The 24,951-nt window shown below is 53.7% G+C and overlaps 1 protein-coding gene across 1 annotated transcript in view; it reads right to left on the minus strand.

The window, feature by feature from the left end:
- LOC138756875 (forkhead box protein P1-like) overlaps positions 1-24,951 on the minus strand; it is a 54,580-nt gene that overhangs the window by 27,804 nt on the left and 1,825 nt on the right. The window contains exons 4-12 of the mRNA XM_069923269.1: positions 24,650-24,860; positions 24,292-24,384; positions 23,612-23,700; positions 7,764-7,876; positions 6,977-7,094; positions 6,020-6,224; positions 5,251-5,343; positions 4,812-4,899; positions 1,427-1,510 (exon numbers count right to left, since the gene is read on the minus strand). Coding sequence (XP_069779370.1) covers positions 1,427-1,510; positions 4,812-4,899; positions 5,251-5,343; positions 6,020-6,224; positions 6,977-7,094; positions 7,764-7,876; positions 23,612-23,700; positions 24,292-24,384; positions 24,650-24,860 — 1,094 coding nt within the window. The remainder of the gene's footprint in view (positions 1-1,426; positions 1,511-4,811; positions 4,900-5,250; positions 5,344-6,019; positions 6,225-6,976; positions 7,095-7,763; positions 7,877-23,611; positions 23,701-24,291; positions 24,385-24,649; positions 24,861-24,951) is intronic.

Consider the following 24,951-nt stretch of genomic DNA (forward strand, 5'->3'; position numbering starts at 1 on the left):
CACCCAACTTTGCATTGTTGTAGTAATAAATGTTCTTTGTTCTCAATTTTTGTCTCGAGCAATTTCTTTAAAGGTACTTTAATTTCTAACACTGGTGTTAAGGTAAGGGGTTTATCAGAGTTACTGATGTCTCAGTGTTCTAGAGGTCTTCGAGGAGGTTACCAGGAACGTTGATGAAGGAAAGGCTGTGGATATTGTCTATGTGGACTTTAGTGAGGCCTTTTGACAAGGCTCCACATGAGAGGTTAGTCAGGAAGGTTTAGACGCTCAGTGTTCATGGTGAGGCAGTGAACTGGATTTTGACAAGGACTGGATGGGAGATGTCAGAGAGTGGTGGTGGACAATTCCTCAGACTGGAGGCCTGTGATTAGAGTGTGTGCCTCAGGGATCGGTGCTGGGACCATTGTTGCTTGTTGTATATATCAATGATCTGGATGATAATGTGGTCAAATGGATCAACAAGTTGGTAGATGACACTAAGATTGTTGACAGCGAGGAAGGTTTTCAAAAATAGCAGAGGGGTCTGGACCAGCTGGAAAAATGGGCTGCAAAATGGCCAATGGAGTTTAATACAGACAAAGGGGAGGTGTTGCATTTTGGAAGGACAAACCAAGGACGTACACAGTGAATGGTCGGGCACTGAGGAGTGCAGTAGAACAGTGGGAATACAGAGACATAATTCCCTGAAAGTGGCATCACAGGTGAACAGGGTCATAAATTTGGCATCTTGGCCTTCAGAAATCAAAGTATCGAGTCCAGGAGTTGGGATGTTACAGTAAAGTTGTACAAAACATTGGTGAGGCCAAATTTGGAGAATTGTGCGCAGTTTTGGTCACCGAACTACAGGAAAGATATCAATAAGATAGAAAGAGGGCAGAGAAGATTTACTGGGACATTGACCAGACTTCAGGAACTGAGTTACAGGGAAAGATTAAGCAGGTTCAGACTTTATTCCCTGGAGCGTAGAAGAATGAGGGGAAGATTTGATCAAGGTATTTAAAATTATGAGGGGGGGATAGACAGAGTAAATGTAGGTTGGGTTTTCCACTGAGGGTCAGTGAGATCCAAACCAGAGGACATGGGTCAAGGGTGAAAGGGGAAAAGTTAAGGGGGAACTTCTTCACATAGAGAGCTGTGGGGGTGTGGAATGAGCTGAAGTGGCTCTCACTCTCTCGCTCTCTCTCTCACTCCTTCCTGTCTCAGTTTTAAGATTTAAGAAGAATTTGGACAGGTACGTGGATGGGAGGGTTATGGACGGTTCTGAACTGGGTGCAGGTCAGTGGGTCGAGACAGAAGAATAATTTGGCACAGATTAAAAGGGCACGCCTCTGTGCTGCACTATTTCGTGGTGACAGTGTGGCTGAGTCAGACATATTCCATGCCCTCTTGTCCCCGCCCAACGGAGCTCCTGCCCCCATCTACTCACCTCATTGCCATGTGCCGAGTCCTTGCCTGGAGTGGCTCTCAGCTGTGCCTGCATTGCCACCAGCCTCTGCCTCTCGAAGGACAGCTGTGGAGGATAGGACAGATGGAGGCCGGACCTCCCTGACACCCCTCTCTCCATCCCGCCTTCCTCCACACCCCCCTCTACCAACCCTCACCTCCCGCCCTCCCTCTCTCAACCTCCCCAGCCCTCCTTACGCACTGGTGTCACTAGGTTATGGACTGCACTGGGACATGATTTTTAGAGAGAAAATGGCCGATGGAGTTTAATGCAGACAAGGGTGAGGTGTTGCATTTTGGAAGGACAAACCAAGAAAGGACATACACGGTGAACAGTCAGGCACTGAGGAGTGCGGTAGAACAGAGGGATCTAGGAATACAGAGACATAATTCCCTGAAAGTGGTGTCACAGGTGGACAGGGTTGTAAAGAGAAGTTTTGGCACATTGGCCTTCAGAAATCAAAGTATTGAGTCCGGGAGTTGGGACGTTATGGTAAAATTGTATAAGACATTGGTGAGGCCACATTTAGAGAATTGTGTGCAATTTTGGTCACCGAACTACAGGAATGATATCAATAAGATAGAAAGAGGGCAGAGAAGATTTACTAGGATGTTGACTGGACTTCAGGAACTGAGTTACAGGGAATGGTTAAACAGGTTCAGACTTTATTGCCTCAAGCATAGAAGAATGAGGGGAGATTTGATCGAGGTGTTTAAAATTATGAGGGGGACAGACAGACTAAGTGGAGGTTGGCTTTTCCCACTGAGGGTTGGTGAGATCCAAACCAGAGGCCATGGGTCAAGGGTGGAAGGGGAAAGGTTTAGGGGGAACTTCTTCACACAGCAAATGGAATGAGCTGAGGTGGTGACGTGCTCGATCGTGTGTTTTAAGAATAAATTGGATAAATACACAGACTGGACGGTTATGGAGTGGGAGCAGGACAGTGGGGCTAAGGAGATGATGGTCGGCACAGACTAGAAAGGCATGTTTTCTTTGCTGTAGCGTCCAGTGGTTCAAATCTCTCCTCATTCTTTGAAACATCCTCATTCCTGGACTCAATACTCTGATTTATAAGGGCCAAGATGCCCAACCGTTCACCAGATCCCTCTGCTCCTCTGGGCCTGACCATTTATCCGATCCCTCTGCTCCTCAGTGCCTGACTGTTTACCAGATCCCTCTGCTCCTCTGGGCCTGACCATTTACCAGATCCCTCTGCTCTTCAGTGCCCAACCATTTAACAGATCCCTCTGCTCCTCTGGGCCTGGCCATTTACCAGATCCCTCTGCTCCTCCAGGCCTGGCTGTTTACCTGATCCCTCTGCTCCTCAGTGTCCAACCGTTTACCGTGTATGTCCTTTCTTGGTTTGTCCTTCCAAAATGCAACACCTCACACTTGTCTGCATTAAACTCCATTGGCCACCTTTTTGCTCATTCTCCCAGCTGGTTATTGATGTAAACGTGAATAAAACTATTGTTGTCTGAGATTGTCTAAACACTCTGAAAAGTGATTTTCTGTCATTAAAGCCTCATGTCAAAACCCTTGGTTCTGAGATTTCCTCCCTCCTTCATTTCAAAAACTGTTTCCAGCTCTGATAAAATCAATTCACTGAAAGATCTTTGGAGAGAGAGTTATCCACGCCCTCATTTTCTTCTGATTAGACACTCCAATTCCCTTTCCACAGGAAATAGTCGGCTGTCATGACCCCGTCTGCAACTGGTCCGAGAATGTGGTGGCCAGGCTCCTGACAGGAGCCAAGAAGAGGGTCCCTATTTCCCCCAGACTCCTATTCTCTGGCAGCCCAGATAGATTTTAAAGTTGCCCAGTTTGTCTACAGCCGCCAAACATTGTTCAAACCACACACCCCCCCCCCCCCTTTCCTCTAACTCCTGAGATCATCATTTTATTCGCCAAGTGACCGTATTTTGAACCTTGGGGAACCCAGGATCTAATTTATGACCTGTATGGTCAAAGGGAGCTGTTTTAAATGCACTGAGGAAAATTTCTTCGGCCAGAGGGGTTGGGGAATTCGTGTGTGGCTGCGGAGGCCTAATCACTGGGGGAGTTTAAGGGGGGAACTGATCGGGGTCTAATGAATCGGGGGGGTGGGGGGGGGGAGAATCAAGGCCGGACTGGACTCGATGGACTAATGGCCCGCTTCTGTTGCTTTATCTTGTGAATAGATGTCACTAAGGATTCTGTACAGTTTGGGATGGGAGGATGTCCATGGGGGTGGGGAGCAGGGCGGCACTGAGCCTAGTGACACCACTGCTCCTCCCGTTCACCCCACACGTCCTTCCTTCCCCCTTCTGCCCAGCAGTCACAAACCCCTGATTCCCCTCTGTCCCAACTCTCTGCTTCTTTACCCCTCCCTACCCCCCTCGCTCTCTTGCTCCCTCCACAGACCTCTCTGAAACCTTGCTCCCCCTCCCTCCCTTCCATACATTTCTCTCTTGTTCTCCCTCCCTCCCATATCTCTATCCTTTTCCCTCCCTCTCTTTTTCCCTCTCTCTTCTCTCCTCTCTCTCTCTTTCTCGCTCTCCTCTCTCTCTCTCCTCTCTGTTTTTCTTCTTTACTTTTCTCTCTTGCTCTCTCTTCCATTTGGATGCTGACACTTTGCTCATCCCTTGATGAGGGGCTCGAGCTCGAAATGTTGGTTCTGTTTCTTTATCTTTGCTACATAAAGTACGCGGTTTGACCTGCTGAATTGCCCCAGCATCATTTTTATGTCCATCTCTCTCCTCTCTCTGCTTCACTCGTCCTCCCGCTCCCTCACTTTCTCTCCACTTCTCTTTCTTCACTCCATTCTGACTCTCTTCGCTCTTTCCTCTCTCTCTAACTCACACGCACACAGACTCACAGACACACATACAGACACAGGAACTCACAGACACATAGACTCACACTCTCACAGACACATGCAAACGCTCACACACACTCATACACACAGACACACGCACTTACAGACACACTCACACACACAAGGACACACAGATGCACTCACACAGACACACACTCACAGACACACACAGAGACACACGTGCAAACACGCACACACACTCATACACACACACACACACACACTCACTCACACAGACACAAACACACACAGACAGACACACTCACACAGACAGACACACACACTCACACAGATACACATACTCACACACAGCAACAGACACACTCACACACACACTCACTCACACAGACACACACACAATCACACAGACACACACTCACACACACACAATCACACAGACACACACTCACTCACACACACAGACGGACACATACACACAAAATTTCCTGAATCTCCCTCCCCTTCCCTCTGCCACCTGACCTCTGTGTCTGTGTTGGCCGGACCACCCACCTCGCGCTGCATCTGCTCCACCCTCTGCCTCTGGATGAGACACTGAGCTGTGCTCGTATGTCCGAGCCCGTGGACCTGGTCCAGGTGCCTGTGGGGAGACCAGCAGCAAATCATCCCATCAGGGTGGGAGGGGCGGAGGGTTTGGATGCGGGGGGCTTCCATGGCAGGGTAGAGAGAGGGCACGGGGATCCCAGCGGAGACACCCCCTCTCCCTCTCGTGCCACTCTCCAACATTCCCTCCCCTCCAGTTGGGCTGTGGGACTCCCTCCCCCCCTACACAGAGGTTATCCCCTCCCACTGTGTCCCATCCCATTCCCACCCCCTCTCCACCGAGGTTCCCTTCACACCCAACCCACCCCACTGAACCCCTTCCCTGAGGTTCCACCCTACCCTCTTCCCACCAAGTTCCCTCCCCACCTTCACTCCGAGGGACACCTACCTCAGGAAGACCTCATACTCCTTGAAGACCTCCTCACACCCCAGCCACCGGCAGAAACCATGGGAGAACAGAGGGCTCGATGCACCCTGCTCCCTAGGGTGAGGTTGAGAGGATGGGGCAGGTTGGGTCAGTGGGGGGAGAGGAAGGAGAGGTGTAGGGGAGGGAAGAGGGGCAGGAGAGAGTGCAGAGAGGCAGTGATTGGGGAGAGTTGGAGTTTAGGGCAGGATGGTGGTCAGTGGAAGTGTTGGAGGGGCAGGATGAGGGGGTGGGAGAGGGATCAGGAGGGGAGGCAGAAGGAGGGGGCAGGAGGGATAGGAGAGGGAAACGTGAATTGGAAAGGAGGATTCAATTTGTATGCTTCCACCTACTCCTTCTCCCCTCACTACCCCCCTCTCCACCTCTCACCCCATCTCCCCCCACCACCTCTCACTCCTTTCTCACTCCCCCTCATCCTTTCTCCCCACCTCTCCCCTCGCTCTCCCCATGCCCCCGCCTCCCTCACCCCTGTCCCCCTCACCATCCCTTGCTCACCTCTTATTCCCTCTCTCACCCCTCTCTCCCCCTTGCTCCCTGTCACTTCCCCCTCCCCTTTCTCACTCCCCCTTGCTCCCCCTCACTCCCATCCCTGCTCATTGCCCCCCCTCACCCCCTACTTCCCCTTCAGCCCCCTACTTCCCCTTCAGCCCCCATCCCTGCCCCTCTCCCTCCTTCTCCCACCCCCTTCCCTCCCTCTCCCACCCCCTTCCCTCCCTCACCGGCCCTTACTCACAGCCCTCCGTCGCCCTTCAAAACCCCCTCGCCCCCGGCTGGGGGACTACAACAGAGAACGATGGCCGGCCTCCGGAGGGTCGGCTCTGCCACTGGAGTCGAGGGCAGCTCTTGGAGGAGGAGGCTCATGGGGTAGGTGGGCTCCTCCTCTCTCAAGAAGGGGTCTGCCTCGTGAGGGGCCCAGGTCTCGCTGGACAGGACCATCCCTGGAAGAAGGAGCAGTCCATCAGCAGGTAGATCTTCCCTGAGGAGAGGGCAGGGTAGGGAGGGATGGGCAGAAAGGTGGGAGAGTAGGTGGGATGAGGGAGAGAGGTGGATAGGATGTAGAGAGGGGAGAAAGTGGTGGGGGGGATAGAGGGAGAAGGGATAGAGGGAATGGGACAGGAGGGAGAAAAGAGGGTGGGATAGGATGGAGAAAGGAGTGAGAAGGATGGGATAGTATAGAGGGGCCAGAAGGGCTGTCTATTGTGGGACTGGAGAGAGGGAGGAAGGGAAGGGGCGGGGAGATGAGAGGCTGAAGGGGTGCTGGGATAGGAGGGAGGGATGGGCAGAAGGGCAGAGGAGAGGGGGTGGAAGGGAGGGGAGAGGAGTGGGACTAGAGGGAGGGGAACGGAGAGAGGGAGGGATGGCGACGGGGAAAGGGAGGGGAACAGAGAGAGGGAGGGATTCGAAGGGGAGGGGATCTGGAGGGAGGGAAGGGGAGTGGGTCTGGAGAGGGGACGGGAGAGGAAAAGGACCAGGGGGAGGGAGGGGATGGGAGTGGGATTGGAGGGAGGGTGGGAAGGAGAATGGAGGGAGGGAGAGGAGTGAGACCAGAGGGAGGGAGGGGAGAGGAGGAGTGGGGGGCACCAATGAAGGAATCAGACTGTTGAGCTTCACCATCTGCATAGGGGGTAGGGTGGGGGACGATTTTCCCACCTCCCCTCCCCTCTTGCTCACCCCCCAGTCTCCCGCATACCTTGGGGCATGAGGTGGCGGGTGAGAGCCAAGGGGTCCGCCTTCAGGACCACCAGCCCAAGGGGTTGCAGGAGGTGCAGGGCCCTGCGATGGGGAACAGGGCCCCCGGCAGTCAGATCCTGCTGGGGAGACGGGGGGTAGAAGGTGAGTTAGAGCTGGTGTGGACAAACCCACCCCCCCCACCCACCTCCACCCTACCCAGCTCTCCCCCGGGGTGGGGGGGAAGGAGGAGGGGAGGGGATGAGGGATGATGGGGAGGAGGGGAGGGGATGGCGAGGAGGGGAAGGGACAAGGGGGAAGAGGGGAGGGGATAAGGGAAGGAAGGGGAGGAGGGGAGGGGATGAGGGAAGGGGGGAGGGGAGGAGGGAAGGGGAGGAGGGGATGGGGTGGAGGTGAGGGGAGGAGGGGATGGGGTGGAGGTGAGAGGATGAGGGAAGAATGGGGAAGGAGGGGAGGGGATAGGGAAGAATGTGAGGAGGGGCTGGGAGGAGGGAAGGGTGGAGGGGAGGGGATGAGGGAAGGATGGGGAGGATGGGAGGGGATGAGGAAAGGATGATGGTGGGAGGAGAGGAGGGGATGAGGATGGGGAAGGATGGGGAGGAAGGGAGGGGATGAGGAAAGAATGAGGAGGGGAGGGGATTGGGTAAGGATGGTGGGAGGAGGGGAGGGGATGGAGAGGAAGGGAGGGGATGAGGGAAGGGTGGGGGATGGGGAGGGAGGAGGGGAGGGAATAAGGGAGAGCTGTCACCCTATCCCTGGCCCACCCCTGACCCCCAAGGCCCACCCACCTGTATCTGAGCGGCAGGGAGGGTCGCTGTGCCACCTGTCGGGGTGTTGAGGTGGACCTCTGTCTCCACTGGCTGGTCTCCATCGCCTGTTCCCGTCATCAGCTGCAGGGGAGCTGTGGATAGACAGACGGACGGTGTGAGAGGGGGTTCACGGCCTCTCTGTCACCACCATCCCCCGACTGTCATACAACCGGATCCTGCCTGTGTCTGTGAGTGTGTATTTGTGTGTGTGTGTGTGTGTTTGTGAGTGTGTCTATGTGAGTGTGTGTGTATATGTGTGTCTGAGTGTGTGTGTGTCTGTGTGTACGTGTGTGTGTGTGTGAGTGTGTACGTGTATGTTTATGTGTGTGTACATGTCTGTGTGTATGTGTGTGTCTCTGTGTGTGTACGTGTGGGTGTGTTTATGTCTGTGAGTGTGTGTATACGTGTCTGTGTGTGAGCGTATGTGTGTACCCCTTGTACAGTCCCCAGCAAGACAATGTGAACCACCACTTCAGGTACACGAGGGGTGTGTGTTACACACATCCCCAGCTGCAAAACAACCACTCTCCAACGCACGGGGTGGTTTCTTCACTGAATCTCCCTCTAATCAGTGACATTTCTCATTTCAGTTTCTCTGAAACCAGATCCTTCTTCAAGAAGCACTCACATCATCTTCATCATGCTCTGTAACCCCCTCCACTCCCCAACACCCCTCCCTGTCTCTCTAACCACCCTCCAGTCCCCTACACCCATCCCTGTCTTTGTAACCCTCTCCATTTCCCTACACCCCTCCCTGTCTCTGCAACCCCCACTCCGGTCTCCGTCACCCCTCCATGTCTCTGTCACCCCATCCGGTCCCCGACATCCTTCCCTGTCTCTGTAACACCCCCCCCTTGACCCCTACACCCTCGCTGTCTCTGTAACCCCTCTCTGGTCCCCTACACCCCTCTCTGTCTCTGTCACCCCCTCCAGTCCCCTACACCCCTATGTGTGTGTGTGTGTGTGTGTGTGTGTGTGTGTGTGTGTGTGTGTGTATGTGTACGTGTTTATGTCTGTGTCTGTGAGTGTGTTTATACGTGTGTGTGTGTGTGTGTGTGTGTGTGTGTACACCCCTCTATTAACCCCTCCTGCTCCTACATCACAAAACAAACACCCGTATCTGCATTTGGGGAAATTCCACCTTTTTTTCTGATCCTAATTATAACTATAAATCTTCTTTTGTGCTAATCCTTGGCCAATAGTAGTCCTACATAGACCATCAATCCTTGTGATTGTCTCCTCCCCTCTGTTCCCCTTCTCCTCCCCTCTCCTGGAGCACAGGGGGTGGGAGGGGGAGGCAAGGGAAGGTGTCAAATATGAAAGCTTTCGGATGCTGGAGGACCTCAGGTAGCCTCGAGGCGTGCATGGGACGTGAATGAATATTGCTGAAGGTTCGGGGTCTGAGGCCTTCCTCAAGGTGGGACGAGAAGTGGGATCAGCAAGTTTGTGGATGGTTGGGGGAGTTGTGGATGGAGCTGAAGGTTACAAGAGGATATAGACAGGATGTAGAGTCGGGAGTTCAATATGGATCAGTGTGAGGTGATGCATTTTGGAAGGACAAACCAGAAGGGTTAATGGTCAGTTACTTAACAGGGTGGAGGAACAGAGGGTCGTTGGGGTCCAAATTATACATCCCTCAAGATCGCCACGCAGATTGATAGGATTGATAGGTCTATGGAATGCTGGGCTTCATTAGTTGGGGGGGATTGAGTTCAGGAGTCGAGAGCTCACGTTGCAACTCTACAAATCTCTGGTGAGTCCCCACTTGGAGGATTCTGTTTCGTTCTGGTCACCTTATTACAGGAAGGATGTGGAAGCTACGGAGAAGGGGCAGAGGAGATTGGGCAGGATATTGCCTGGATGGGGAACAAGTCTTTATGGGGCAAGGTTAGCAGAGCTTTGGAGCGTAGAAGGATGAGAGGAGACTTGATAGAGGTTGACAAATTTCTGAGAGGCCTAGATAGGGTGGACGACCAGCGACTGTTTCCCAGACACCAGAGGACGTCTGTACAAGATGAAAAGAGGGAAGCTTAGGGATAATTTTTTTTTACACAAGAGAGTTGTGGGGTCCTGGAAAGCCTCGCCAGGGGTGGTGGAGGAGGCTGGAACATTTAAGAGACAGGCCCACGGATGGAAGAAAAATAGAGAGTCACGGGGAAGGGAGGGTCTTGTAAACGAAAGGGTAAGCATGTAATGTTCTGTGATCTGTTCTCTCCCATCCAGTTGGAGGGGCCCTCGATGAAAGACAAAGTGTTGCTCCTCCAAGTTGCGGGTGGTCTCAGTCCAGCCGTGCACAACACCACGGGCAGATGCGACGTCAAGGGACCGGGACAGGGAATTGAAACAGGTGACCACTGGGAGATCCGTGCTATTGTGGCATACAGAGCTGAGGCGGTCGGTGAATTTCCATGTAGACAGTGAACTCCTTCATCACCCAGAACTAGAGCGGGGAGTCTCTCTGTGGCTTCTCACCAAGGTGACAGTGGACACAAACTTGCAACCCTGTTGTTCATTTCTACAGGCAGGAATACAGTGGGACTGAACTTCCCGAAAACAGGAAAGCAGGCAATTGAGAAAGAATCCACAGGATTTCATTACACCAATGGCTAGAGACGGAGTCCCCGTCTACAGCCACACCTTCACAGTCTCCCGGGGTCAGAAGCTCCATCTCACTGTCCCAGCACACAATCCTGGGGTCAGACACAGTGTGAATCTCCATCTGCACCGTCCCATCATACACTCATGGGGTCAGACACAGAGCGAAGCACCCTCCACACACTCACAGGGTCAGACACAGAGTGAGGCTGCTTCTGCACTGTCCCATCACACACACACAACTGGGGTCAGACACTGTCCCTCAGTACCTTCCCAGCACACATGCCTGGTGTCAGATGCAGAGTGAAGTTCCCCCCACATGGCCCCATCACACATTCCTGTGGTCAAACACAGAGTGAAGCTCCCTCAGAACAGTCCCATCACACACACCCAGGGTCAGACACAGAGTGAAGCTCCCTCCACACCGTCCCATCACACACTCTCGAGGTCAGACAAGAACAAAGCTCCCTCCGCACCGTCCCATCACACATTCCTGGGTACAGATTCACAGGGAAACTCCCTCCACTACGTCTCATCACACATTTCTGTGGTCAGACACAGAGTGAAGCTCCCCCAAAACTGTCCCATCGCACACATCCGGGGTCAGACAGAGTGAAGCTCCCTCCACACCGTCCCATCACACACTCCTGTGGTCAGACACAGAGTGAAGCTCCCTCCACACCGTCCCATCACACAATCCCGGGGTCATACACAGAGTGAAGCTCCCTCCACACCGTCCCATCACACACTCTCGGGGTCAGACAAGAGCGAAGCTCCCTCCGCACCGTCCCATCACACAATCCCGGGGTCAGACGAAGAGTGAAGTACCCCCCGCACCGTCCCATCACACATTCATGTGGTCAGACACAGAGTGAAGCTCCCTCTGCATCGACCCATCACACATTCGCGGGGTCAGACATGAGCGAAGCTCCCTCCGCACTGTCCCTTTACACACTCCTGGGGTCAGACACAGAGTGAAGCTCCCTCCACACCCTCCCATCACATACTCCCGGGGTCACACACAGAGTGAAGTTCCCCCCTGCTTCGTCCCATCACACGTTCCCGTGGTCAGACACAGAAGGAAGCTCCCTATACACCGTCGCATCACACACTCCTCGGGGTCAGGCACAGAGTGATGCACCATCCACACCATCACATTACCTACCAGCGGGGTGGGACACAGCGTGAAGATCCCTCTGCACCGTCACATCACACACTCAGTGTCAGACGCAGAGTGAAAATCCCCCCGCACCGTCCCATCACACATTCCTGTGGTCAACACAGAGTGAAGCTCCCTCCGCAACATCCCATCACATACTCCCGGGGTCACATACAGAGCGAAGTTTCCCCTGCACTGTCCAATCACACATTCCTGGGTACAGATACAGAGGGAAACTCCCTCCGCTACGTCTCATCACACATTCCCGGGTTCAGACACAGAGTAAAACTCCCTCCTCACGATACGATCACACAGTCCTGTGGTCAGACACAGAGCGAAGCTCCCTCAGAACTGTCCCATCTAACACACCCGGGGTCAGACACAGAGTGAAGCTCCCTCCATACCGTCCCATCACACACTCCCAGGGTCAGACACAGAGTGAAGCTCCCTCCACACCGTCCCATCACACACTACTGGAGTCAGACACAGAGTGAAGCTCCCTTAGCATCCTCCAATCACACACTCCCGGAGTCAGAAACAGAGTGAAGCCCCCTCCACACCATCCCATCACATACTCCCGGGGTCAGATACAGAGAGAAGCTCCCTCAGCAACGTCCCATCACACACTGCAGGGATCAGACACTGAGCGAAGTTCACTTTGCCCTGTAGCATTACACACTCCAGGGATCAGACATAGTGTGAATCTCCCTCCACCCCGACACATCACACATTCACAGTGTCAGACGCAGAGTGAAGTTCCCACCGCTTCGTCCCATCACACATTCCCGTGGTCAGACACAGAGTGAAGCTCCCTCCGCACCTTCCAATCACACACTCGAGGGATCAGACACAGAATGAAGCTCCTTCCGTACCTTCCCATCACACACGCCTGGTGTCAGATGCAGAGTGAAGTTCCCTCCGCACTGTCCCATTACACACTCCCGGGGTCAGACACAGGGTGAAGCTCCCTCTGCACCGTCCCATCACACAATCCCTGGAGTCACACACAGAGTGAAGCTCCCTCCGCACCATCCCATCACACACTCCCGGGGTCAGACAGAGGGAATATCCTTTCACACCGTCCCATGACACACTCCTGGGGTCGGACTCCGTGAAGCTCCCTCCGCACCATCCCATCACCCACTCCCAGGGTCAGGCAGAGGGAAGTCCCATCACACACTCCTGGGGTCAGAGTGAAGCTCCCTCTGTACCATCCCATCACACATTCCCGGGGTCAGACAGAGGAAATCTCCCTCCACACCGTCCCATCACACACTCCTGGGGTCGGAGTGAAGCTCCCTCTGTACCATCCCATCACACATTCCCGGGATCAGACAAGAGCGAAGCTCCCTCCGCACTGTCCCATTACACAGTCCCGGGGTCAGACACAGAGTGAAGCTCCCTCCACACCCTCCCATCACATACTCCTGGGGTCACACACAGAGTGAAGTTCCACCCGCACTGTCCCATCACACATTCCCGGGTAAAGATTCAGAGGGAAACTCCCTCCACTAGGTCTCATCACATATTCCTGGGGTCGAACACAGAATGAAACTCACTCTGCACGATCCCATCAAACAGTCCTGTGGTCAGACACAGAGTGAAGCTCCCTCAGAACTGTCCCATCACACACATCCGGGGTCAGAAAACAGAGTGAAGCTCCCTCCATACCGTCCCATCACACACTCCCAGGGTCAGACACAGAGTGAAGTTCCCTCCACACCAGCCCATCACACAATCCTGGGGTCAGACACAGAGTGAAGCTCCCTCCACACCGTCCCATCACACAATCCCGGGGTCATACACAGAGTGAAGCTCCCTCGGTACCGTCCCATCATACACATTCAGGGTCAGACGCAGAGTGAAGATCCCCCCGCACCGTCCCAGCACACATTCATGTGGACAGACACAGAGTGAAGCTCCCTCTGCACCGTCCCATCACACATTCGCAGGGTCAGACACAGAGTGAAGCTCCCGCCACACCGTCCCATCAGATACTCCCGGGGTCATACAGAGAGTGAAGTTCCCCATGCTTCGTCCCATCACACATTCCTGTGGTCAGACACAAAAGCTCCCTTCACTCCGTCCCATCACACACTCCAGGGATCAGACGAGAGCGAAGCTCCCTCCGCTCTGTCCCATCACACACTCCCGGGGTCAGACACGGAGTGAAGCTCCTTCCACACCCTCCCATCACATACTCCCGGGGTCACACACAGAATGAAGTTCCCCCTGCACTGTCCCATCACACAATCCCGGGGTCAGACACAGAGTGAAGCTCCCTCTGTACCATCCCATCACACATTCCCGGGGTCAGACAAGAGCGAAGCTCCCTCCACACTCTCCCATCACATACTTCCGGGGTCACACACAGAGTGAAGTTCCCCCCCGCTTCGTCCCATCACACGTTCCCGTGGTCAGACACAGAAGCAAGCTCCCTTCACACCGTCGCGTCACACAATTCTGGGGTCAGACACAGAGTGAAGCTCCCTCTGCACCGTGCAATCGTACACACCAGGGATCAGACACAGAGTGAAGCTCCCTACGCACCATTCCATCACACACTCCTCGGGGTCAGACACAGAGTGAAGCTCCCTCCGCACCATCCAATCACATACTCCCGCGGTCAGATACAGAGAGAAGCTCTCTCAGCACTGTCCCATCACACACTGCTGGGATCAGACACAGAGTGAAGCTCACTCTGCACCGTCCCATTACACAGTCCAGGGATCAGACATAGAGTGTATCTCCCTCCGCACCGTCACATCACACACTCACAATGTCAGACACAGAGTGAAGTTCCCCCCACAATGTCCCATCACACATTCCCGTGGTCAGACACAGAGTGAAGCTCCCTCCGCACGGCCCCATCACACATTCCCGGGGTCAGACGCAGAGTGAAGTTCCCCCCGCACCATCCCATCACACATTCCTGTGGTCAACACAGAGTGAAGCTCCCTCCGCAACATCCCATCACATAATCCCGGGGTGACACACAGAGCAAAGTTCCCCCTGCACTGTCCCAATACACATACCCGGGTTCAGATACAGAGGGAAACTCCCTCCACACCTTCCCATCACACAATCCCGGGGTCAGACACAGAGTGAAGCTCCCTCCACACTATCCCATCACACACACGTGGGGTCAGACACAGAGTTAAGCTTCCTCCACACTGTCCCATCACACACTCCCGGGGTCAGACACAGAGTGAAGCTACCTCCACACCCTCCTATCACATACTCCCGGGGTCACACACAGAGCAAAGTTCCCGTTGCACTGTCCCAACACACATACCCGGGTTCAGATACAGAGGGAAACTCCCTCCACACCTTCCCATCACACAATCCCGGGTTCAGACACAGAGTGAAGCTCCCTCCACCCTGTCCCATCACACACACGCGGGGTCAGACACAGAGTTAAGCTTCCTCCACACTGTCCCATCACACACTCCCGGGGTCAGACACAGAGTGAAGCTCCCTCCACACCCTCCCATCACATACTCCCGGGGTCACACACAGAGTAATGTTCCTCACGCTTCGTCCTATCACACATTCCCGTGGTCAGACACAGAGTGAAGCTCCCTTCTCACCGTCCCATCGCACAATCCCGGGGTCATACACAGAGTGAAGCTCCCTCCACACCATCCCATCACACACGCTCGGGGTCAGACACAGAGTGAAGCTCCCTCAGTACCGTCCCATCATACACTTTCAAGGTAAGACACAGAGTGAAACTCCCCCCACACAGTTCCATCACACACTTCCGCGCTAAGTCACAGAGTGAAGCTCCCTCTGTACCGTCCCATCACACACTCCCGGGGTTAGACAAGAGCGAAGCTCCCTACGGACCATCACATCACACACTCCCGGGGTCAGACGCAGAGTGAAGTTCCCCCCGCACCGTCCTATACACATTCATGTGGTCAGACACAGAGTGAAGCTCTGTTTGCACCGTCCCATCACAGAGTCCAGGGATCAGACATAGAGTGAATCTTCCTCCGTACCGTCACATCACACACTCACAATGTCAGACACAGAGGGAAGTTCCCACCGCAACGTCCCATCACACATTCACGTGGTCAGACACAGAGTGAAAATCCCTCCGCACGGCCCCATCACACATTCCTGTGGTCAATACAGAGTGAACCTCCCTCCGCACAGTCCCATCACACATTAGCGTGGTCAGACACAGAGTGAAGCTCCCTCTGCAACATTCCATCAAATACTCCCGGGGTCACACAGTTCTGGGTTCAGAACAGAGGGAAATTCCCTCCGTTACGTCTCATCACACATTCCTGGGGTCGTACACAGAGTGAAACACCCTCCGCACGATCCCATCACACAATCCTGGAGTCAGACACAGAGTGAAGCTCCCTCAGAACTGTCCTATCACACACATCCGGGGTCAGACACAGAGTGAAGCTCCCTCCACACCGTCCCATCACACACTCCCAGGGTCAGTCACAGAGTGAAGTTCCCCCCACACTGTCCCATCACACAATCCTGGGGTCAGACACAGAGTGAAGCTCCCTCCACACCGTCCCATCACACAATCCTGGGGTCATACACAGAATGAAGCTCCCTCGGTACCGTCCCATCATACACTTTCAGGGTCAGACGCAGAGTGAAGATCCCCCCGCACCGTCCCAGCACACATTCATGTGGACAGACACAGAGTGAAGCTCCCTCTGCACCGTCCAATCACACATTCGCAGGGTCAGACACAGAGTGAAGCTCCCGCAACACCGTCCTATCAAATACTCCCGGGGTCACACAGAGAGTGAAGTTCCCCCTGCTTCGTCCCATCACACATTCCTGTGGTCAGACACAAAAGCTCCCTTCACACCGTCCCATCACACACTCCAGGGATCAGACAAGAGCGAAGCTCCCTCCGCTCTGTCCCATCACACACTCCCGGGGTCAGACACGGAGTGAAGCTCCTTTCACACCCTACCATCACATACTCCCGGGGTCACACACAGAATGAAGTTCCCCCTGCACTGTCCCATCACACACTCCCGGGGTCAGACACAGAGTGAAGCTCCTTCCACACCCTCCCATCACATACTCCCGGGGTCACACACAGAGTGAAGTTCCCCCTCGCTTCGTCCCATCACACGTTTCCGTGGTCACACACTGAAGGAAGCTCCCATCACACCGTTGCATCACACAATTCTGGGGTCAGACACAGAGTGAAGCTCCCTACGCACCTTTCCATCACACACTCCTCGGGGTCAGACACAGAGTGATGCACCATCCACACCATCACATTACCTACTACCGGGGTGGGACGCAGAGTGAAGATCCCTCTGCACCTTCACATCACACACTCCCGGGGCCAGACACAGAGTGAAGCTCCCTCCGCACCATCCAATCACATACTCCCGCGGTCAGATACAGAGAGAAGCTCTCTCAGCACTGTCCCATCACACACTGCTGGGATCAGACACAGAGTGAAGCTCACTCTGCACCGTCCCATTACACAGTCCAGGGATTAGACAAAGAGTGTATCTCCCTCCGCACCGTCACATCACACACTCACAATGTCAGACACAGAGTGAAGTTCCCCCACAACTTCCCATCACACATTCCCGTGGTCAGACACAGAGTGAAAATCCCTCCACACGGCCCCATCACACATTCCCGGGGTCAGACGCAGAGTGAAGTTCCCCCCGCACCGTCCCATCACACATTCCTGTGGTCAACACAGTGTGAAGCTCTCTCCGCAACATCCCATCACAAAATCCGGGGGTGACACACAGAGCAAAGTTCCCCCCGCACTGTCCCATCACACATACCCGGGTTCAGATACAGAGGGAAACTCCCTCCACACCTTCCCATCACACAATCCCGGGGTCAGACACAGAGTGAAGCTCTCTCCACACTGTCCCATCACAGACACGCGGGGTCAGACACATTGTGAAGCTTCCTCCACACTGTCCCATCACACACTCCCGGGATCAGACACAGAGTGAAGCTCCCTCCACACCCACCCATCACATACTCCCGGGGTCACACACAAAGTAATGTTCCCCACGCTTTGTCCCATCACACATTCCCGTGGTCAGACACAGAGTGAAGCTCCCTTCTCACCGTCCCATCTCACAATCCCGGGGTCATACACAGAGTGAAACTCCCCCCGCACAGTTCCATCACACACTTCCGTGGTCAGTCACAGAGTGAAGCCCCCTCTGTACCGTCCCATCACACACTCCCGGGGTTAGACAAGAGCGAAGCTCCCTTCGGACCGTCACATCACACACTCCCGGGGTCAGACGCAGAGTGAAAATCCCTCTGCACGGCCCCATCACACATTCCTGTGGTCAACACAAAGTGAAGCTCCCTCCGCACAGTCCTATCACACATTAGCGGGGTCAGACACAGAGTGAAGCACCCTCCGCAACATCCCATCACATACTCCCGGGGTCACACACAGAGCAAAGTTCCCCCCACACTGTCCCATCACACATTCCTGGGTTCAGATACAGAGGGAAATTCCCTCCGTTACGTCTCATCACACATTCCTGGGGTCGTGCACAGAGTGAAACACCCTCCGCACGATCCCATCACACAATCCTGGAGTCAGACACAGAGTGAAGCTCCCTCGGAACTGTCCCATCACACACACCCGGGGTCAGACACAGAGTGAAGCTCCCTCTGCACTGTCCTATCACACACTCCCGGAGACAGAAACAGAGTGAAGCTCCCTCTGCACCGTCCCATCACACACTCCTGGGGTCAGACAAAGAGTGAAACTCCATCTGCACTGACCCATCACACATTCCCGGGTTAGATACAGAGTGAAGCTCCCTCCACACCATCACATCTCCTACTCCCGGGGTGGGACACAGAGTGATGCTCCCTCTACACTGTCCCATCACAAAGTCCAGGGGTCAGACACAGAGTGAAGATCCCTCCGCATCGTCCCATCACACACTCCTGGGGTCAGACACAGAGTGAAGTTCCTTCGGCACCGTTCCATCTCACATTCCCGGGGTTAGATGCAGAGGGAATCTCCCTCCTCACTCTTCTGCTACATTATCCCGTGGTCAGACATAGATAGAAGCTTCCTCCGCACTGTCACATCACACACTCCCGGGGTGGGACACAGAATGAAGGTTTCTCCACACCATCCCGTTACCCTCTCCCGGGGTCAATACAGGCTGAAGATCCCTCTGCACCGTCCCATCACACACTCCCAGATCAGGGGTAGGACAGTGTAAAGATACCCTTACCCTGTCGTATAAACACTCATAATATTGAATTTTGAATGCTCAAAAATTTGACAGGTAAAGAACTGTGGTATTATATCCCAGTTGACAAGAACTGGCCAACACCTAGTGCAATTGAGCGAGAATGTGACTGACGCCACTCAGGCAGGGACATCTCCAAGGAATATTTGCGCTGAACGAATCTGTTAAGGTGTGGTCTCTGCTCGAACTATTATCCGGGGGTGTGAGGGAGATGGAAACTGTGGCAGACGAGGGGGTGGGTATCTTTTCATGACTCCCTTGTGTCTGAGATGGAGGGAGGTGATTTCCCCTGAGACCATGGGGAATGTCCCTGCCCTCAGGGAGGACAGCTCATGTGCCCCTGCACAGAAGCAGGCTCAGCTGAGGCAAGTGCTTTGAGACGGCAGGGCACATGCGCAGAGATTAGAGGGACAAGGTGGGTGGGGGGAGGGCGAATGCACAGACTCTCTGCTTCATGATTTCCCTTCCCCCATCTGATTTTTGAACCCTGCACTCCCTTGGAACAAGGGCAATGGCAAAATCGTAAGTGAAAGAGTGAAGTCCCTCCGCCCTATCCGCCCTGGGATAGTTAAAAAGGTCAGACACAGAGTGAAGCTCCCTCTGCACCGTCCCATCACACACTCCGCGGTCAGACTCAGAGTGAAGCTCCCTCCGCACCATCCCATCACACACTCTCTGGGGTTGGACACAGAGTGAAGTTCCCTCCGTACTGTCCCATCACACACTCCCCAGGGTCTGACACAAAATGAAGCTCCCTCCGCACCATCCGATCACACACTCCCGGGGTCAGCTGCAAAGTGAAGTTCCCCCCGCACCATCCCATCAGACATTCCCGGGGTCAAACACAGAGTGTGTCTCTCGGTACCCTCCATCACACACTCCCGGGGTTAGACACAGAGTGAAGCTCCCTCCACACCAATCCATCACACACTCCCATGGTCAGATGCAGGGTGAAGTTTCCTCTGCACCGTCCCATCACATATTCCCAAGGTCAGACACAGAGTGAAACTCCCCCCCGCACTATCCCATCACACACTCCCGGGGTCAGACACAGAGTGAAGCTCCCTCCACACTGTCCCATCACACACACCCGGGGTCAGACACAGAGTGAAGCTTCCTCCACACTGTCCCATCACACACACCCGGGGTCAGACACAGAGTGAAGCTCCCTCCACACTGTCCCATCACACACACCCGGGGTCAGACACAGAGTGAAGCTTCCTCCACACTGTCCCATCACACACACCCGGGGTCAGACACAGAGTGAAGCTCCCTCCGCACCCGGGGTTGGATACAGGGTGAAGTTCCCTCTGCACTGATACAGAAGAGGTTCACCAGGATGTCACCTGGTTTGAAGAGTTTGAGTGACAGGGTTAGATTGGTCTAACTTGGGGTGTGTTTTCCTGAGGTAATAGAGCCTGGGTCCCTAATTTGTGAAGTTAAGAGATGAATTGTAAAGTTAGACAAGGTGAAAACATCACATTCATGCGTTGAAAGTGGGAGTTTTAAGATGATTTTTTAGACACAGAGGGTTTGGAATGAGTGGTCATTGTGGAAGAAGATTGATCCATGAGGAACAGGGCATTAGAAGCTGGAACACGTCGGCCATCCAGTCAATCAAACTGCTCCAACCCTCAATGAGATCTGGCTGGTGGAGGGGCTGCAGGGAACGGTTCTGGGACCCCCTGGTGTTTGTGATTTTTATAAATGACCTGGACGAAGAGGCAGAAGGACAGGTTGGTCAGTTTGCAACTGGTGGAGTTGTGGACGGAGTTGAGGGTTGTCAAAGGGTTCAAGAGGATATAGACAGGATGCAGAGTTGGGTGGAGAAGAGGCAGATGCAGTTCAATCCGTATCATTGTGAGGTGATGCATTTTAGAAGGACAAACCAGAAAGGTTAATAGTTGGTTACTGAACAGTGTGGATAAATAGAGGGTCCTTGGAGTCCAAATCCACACATCCCTCAAGGTTACCACGCAGGTTGATGGGATAGTTAAAAAGGTCTATGGGATGTTAGGCTTCATTAGTTGGGGGGATTGAGTTCAGGAGTCATGGGGTCACGTTGCAACTCTACAAGTCTCTGGTGAGATCCCTCTTGGAGGATGGTGTTTGGTTCTAGTCATCTCATGACAGAAAGGAAGTGGACGCTCTAGAGAGCATACAGAGGAAATTGACCTGGATTAGGAAATGTCTCTCCTGCCTCTCTCCCCTCTCCCTCTTTCTCGCCTCTCCCTCCTCCCTCTCTCCCTTCCCTCCCTTCTCTCTCTCCCTTTCTCCCCCCCCTTTCCCTCTCTTTCTTTCTCACCCTTTTCCATTTCTCTCACACACCCCTTTCCCACCTCATAACCTGATGCCCTAAAGGACTGGGTTTCTCTCTCTCTCATAGCTCGATGGAAATGGGTCAGGGGGGTTGCGAGGCAGGGCAGTCGTATCTCCCTGAGGCAGGCAAGGGGTCTGGGAGCTGCTGGCCTACGCAACCCCATGCTTGGGACCTCATCTCAGCCCGCCTCCACCTTCCAGAGGGGTAATTCCCCCTCCACCCTCACCCCAGCCCAGCTCCGATTCTGTAACGTCAGAGGCCTCACTCGCTTCCACCACCCAGAACCACAGTCTCCCCAGGATCACCCCCCCTCACCACCAGACCCTCAAGATGTCACCTCCCCTCATACTCCCCCCCCACCAAGGTCCCAAGACCACCCCCCCAGCATTCCCCACTGCCTTGGGGTGAAGCTGACGGAAATCTCTCTACCCCGCCGTTCAGCGCTAGCTCGCACACACACCCTCCCCCCTACCGGGGATTTCCACGACAGGCCAAGATATCCCCCAACCCTCCTCCGCTGGGAAATTCCCCCCCCTCCCATATTTCCCAAACGTCAGAGACAGGAGCGGGAGTCGGCCATTTGGCCTGTCAAGCCTGCCCCTCCGTTCAATGAGATCATGGCTGATCTGATGACAGGCTCATCTCCACCCACCTGCCTTTTCCCCATACCCCTCAATTCCCCCATGATGTAAAAATCTTCAATGGCAGCGAATTCCACAGATTCCCCACTCTCTGGGAAAAGCATCCCTGTCCTAAATCTAAATCCTCAATCAAGATCCAGAGGCGATGTCCCCTCATTCTGGTTCCCCCACCAATGGGAACAACTTACCCAGCTCTATCTGATCCATGCCTTTCATCATTTTATACATTTCTATCAGATTCCCCTCTCATTCTTCTAAACTCCAACGAGTCCAGCCCCAGACGCCGCAATCTCGCCTCGTGGGCCAACCGCCTCATCCCTGGAATCAACCTAGTGAACCTCCTCTGCACCACCTCTAAAGTCAGTCCACCCTTCCTCAAGTCAGGAGACCAGAACTGTATGTAGTCCTCCAGATGTGGCCTCGTCAGGTCCTTGTAGGACCTCCCTGCCCCTAGATTCCATCCCCCCAGCCGTGAAGGCCAACAATCCATCTGCTTTCAAACCCACAGACCAACCTTTTGCAATTCCGTCTCCGGCACTTTGGCCCCCAAGATAACAGGGGCACCCAGTGAGACGAGGGCTGATCTCACATCACTCCCCCCCCATCCCACCCCACCCCACCTCCCATCACTGGGAAAAGGGTTTTCCCCACCGCTGCCTTCCCTAGAACCCCTCCGTCTCCGCTCCAGTGAGACCTCCTCTCGCCATCCCCTCTCCCGGCCCATGGATCCCCCCCAAGCCAGTTTTCCCCTTTGCCATCTTCTCACCGCACCCCTAGAATTAGTTTTAGGATCGTGACCAGCCAATTCGGTCCCATGTGTCCGCGCTGCCCAATTTGCACCCCATTAACCTACAAGCCCGCCCCCTGGTACATTTCGAATGGTGGGAGGAAACTGGAGCCCCCCCAGGGGGGAAAACACAAGCAGACACAGGAGAATGTACAAACTCCTCACAGACAGCGCGGGGATTCGAACACCCCCGCAGGTCCCCATCGCTGGTGCCATAACTGCATTGCGCTGACCTCTACATTGCACCCTCTGCTTCCTCCCTGGTTTCCCGAAGCGCCCCCTCCACCTTGGTCGGGAAGAAAAGAAGCCCACGTGCTGCTCTGGCTTCCTCTGAGAGCTGCCTCTCGCATCCTGCCCCCACTTTCCCTCCCGAATTCCATATCCCCCCCCCCCCACCCAAACCTGCTACCTGCCCTTCAAGCAGAGGTACCATGCAGGACCAGCCCTGCACTCTTCATAGAACTATTATCCTGCCTCATCCCACAGACCATACCTCACCCATCCACCTACCTGTCCAAAGTCTTCTTAAATGTTAAAATTGAGCCTGCATTCAGCTCGTTCTGAACTCTCTGTGTGAAGAAGTTCCCCCTTTCACCCTTAACCCGTGTCCTCTGGTTTGTATCTCACCGACCCTCAGTGGAAAAAGCCGACCTAAGTTTACTCTGTTGATTCCCCTCATAATTTTAAACACCTCAATCAAATCTCCCCTTATTCTTCTACACTCCAGGGAATAAAGTCTGAACCTGTTTAACCTTTCCCTATAACTCAGTTCCTGAACATCCTAGTAAATCTTCTCTGCTCTCTATCTTATTGATATCTTTCCTGTGGTTTGGTGACCAAAACTGCACACAATTCTCCAAATTTGGCTTCACCAATATCTTGTACCTCTTTACCGTAACATGCTGACTCCCAAGAGTATCTCCTGATGAAACACTGGGATTCAACCATGCACACCCCAGTCCAATCGAGCGACAGAGTCGACCTGTCAGCTGACGCTCCCAAACATTATTCCCCCACTGATCCCCAGCCTTAAGACATCAATCAATCGCTAATTAATAATTTCAGTCTTTACCAAAGAGTCTGAGATATCTTCCCGAGGGAGGATTGATCGTCAAGTCACTGGCAGCTCTCGTTGACCTCCTGCAGAACACCCGTGTCCCTCTAGTGTCTCAGAAAGAGTTCATTGAAAACATGGCAGGTTTCTAGAACCAAAAAAAAATAACATCCTGACCACAGAAACTGTGATAACCTTTTATTTTAACATACCTTTATCAGATAAACAATGCAGCTTTCGATATTGATGCCATTTGTGGTTGGTGGGGGACTGGCTGCCTCAACAACCTGTTTGGTGGAGCTGGTTCTGTGGAAAAAAAAACTGTGCAGTTCACTCACACATGCACTGGTGTGTACACGTATCCACAGAGGGCACATGGGCACATTCACACACTTACACACACACACACACACACACACACACACACACACACACACACACGCATATGAACACACACAGACCCACACACAACATACTCATACACACAGACACACACCCACAAAGACACACACAGACCCACATACACAGACACATGCATACGCACACACACACACAGAGCTGTGCAGATACATGCACACTCATGCACCACGTCAGGAATGCTGCACCATTTGGCCCACCCTTGTCAGTGGGGTTTTCTGCCCCATGAGGGCAGAGGGAGGTGATGAAGACCCTGCCTCAATCCACAGACACAACCTCACTTTCTTTTATTCTTCACGAATTCACTTATTTTTAAATGTAAGTTTATAGCAATTCCTGGCGGGGTCAACATCTCCGAGGATCTGTCCTGGAGCCTCCAAGTCAATGCAATCACAAAGAAGGCTCACCAGAGGCTATACACTAAGGTGTCTAGGGGATTCAGTATGAGACTCTATGCAGATGGACCATGGAGTGCGTTCCGGCCGGTTGCATCCATGCCTGGTACGAAGGCGGCAACTCTCAGGACAAGAGGGTTGTTAACTCAACCTGTGACATCACCAGCCCCAGACTTCACTCCATTGAGGACATTGACATGAGGCAGCATCTTAAAAAAACAGCCTCTATCCCCAAAGACCCCACCACTCCCCAGGCCAGGCCCTCTTCACTCTGCTCCCATCAAGGGAAAGGTCCAGGAGCTGAAGATGAGCACTCAGCGGCACAAGGACGGCTTCTTCCCCTCCGCTGCCAGATTCCTGAATGGACAATGAACCCCAGACACTGCCTGACTTTTCATGCCAGTTATTTTTATTGTTGTACGGTGGTTTATACGAATGTTGGCATCTTGACACTGCTGCAAAACACCAAATTTTGTGAATGTTCATGACAATAAATTCTGATCTTGATTAATCAAAATATTGAGTCCAGGAGTTGGGATGTTATGG

Source organism: Narcine bancroftii, chromosome 3, assembly GCF_036971445.1.
Source record: "Narcine bancroftii isolate sNarBan1 chromosome 3, sNarBan1.hap1, whole genome shotgun sequence".
Taxonomy (NCBI): domain Eukaryota; kingdom Metazoa; phylum Chordata; class Chondrichthyes; order Torpediniformes; family Narcinidae; genus Narcine; species Narcine bancroftii.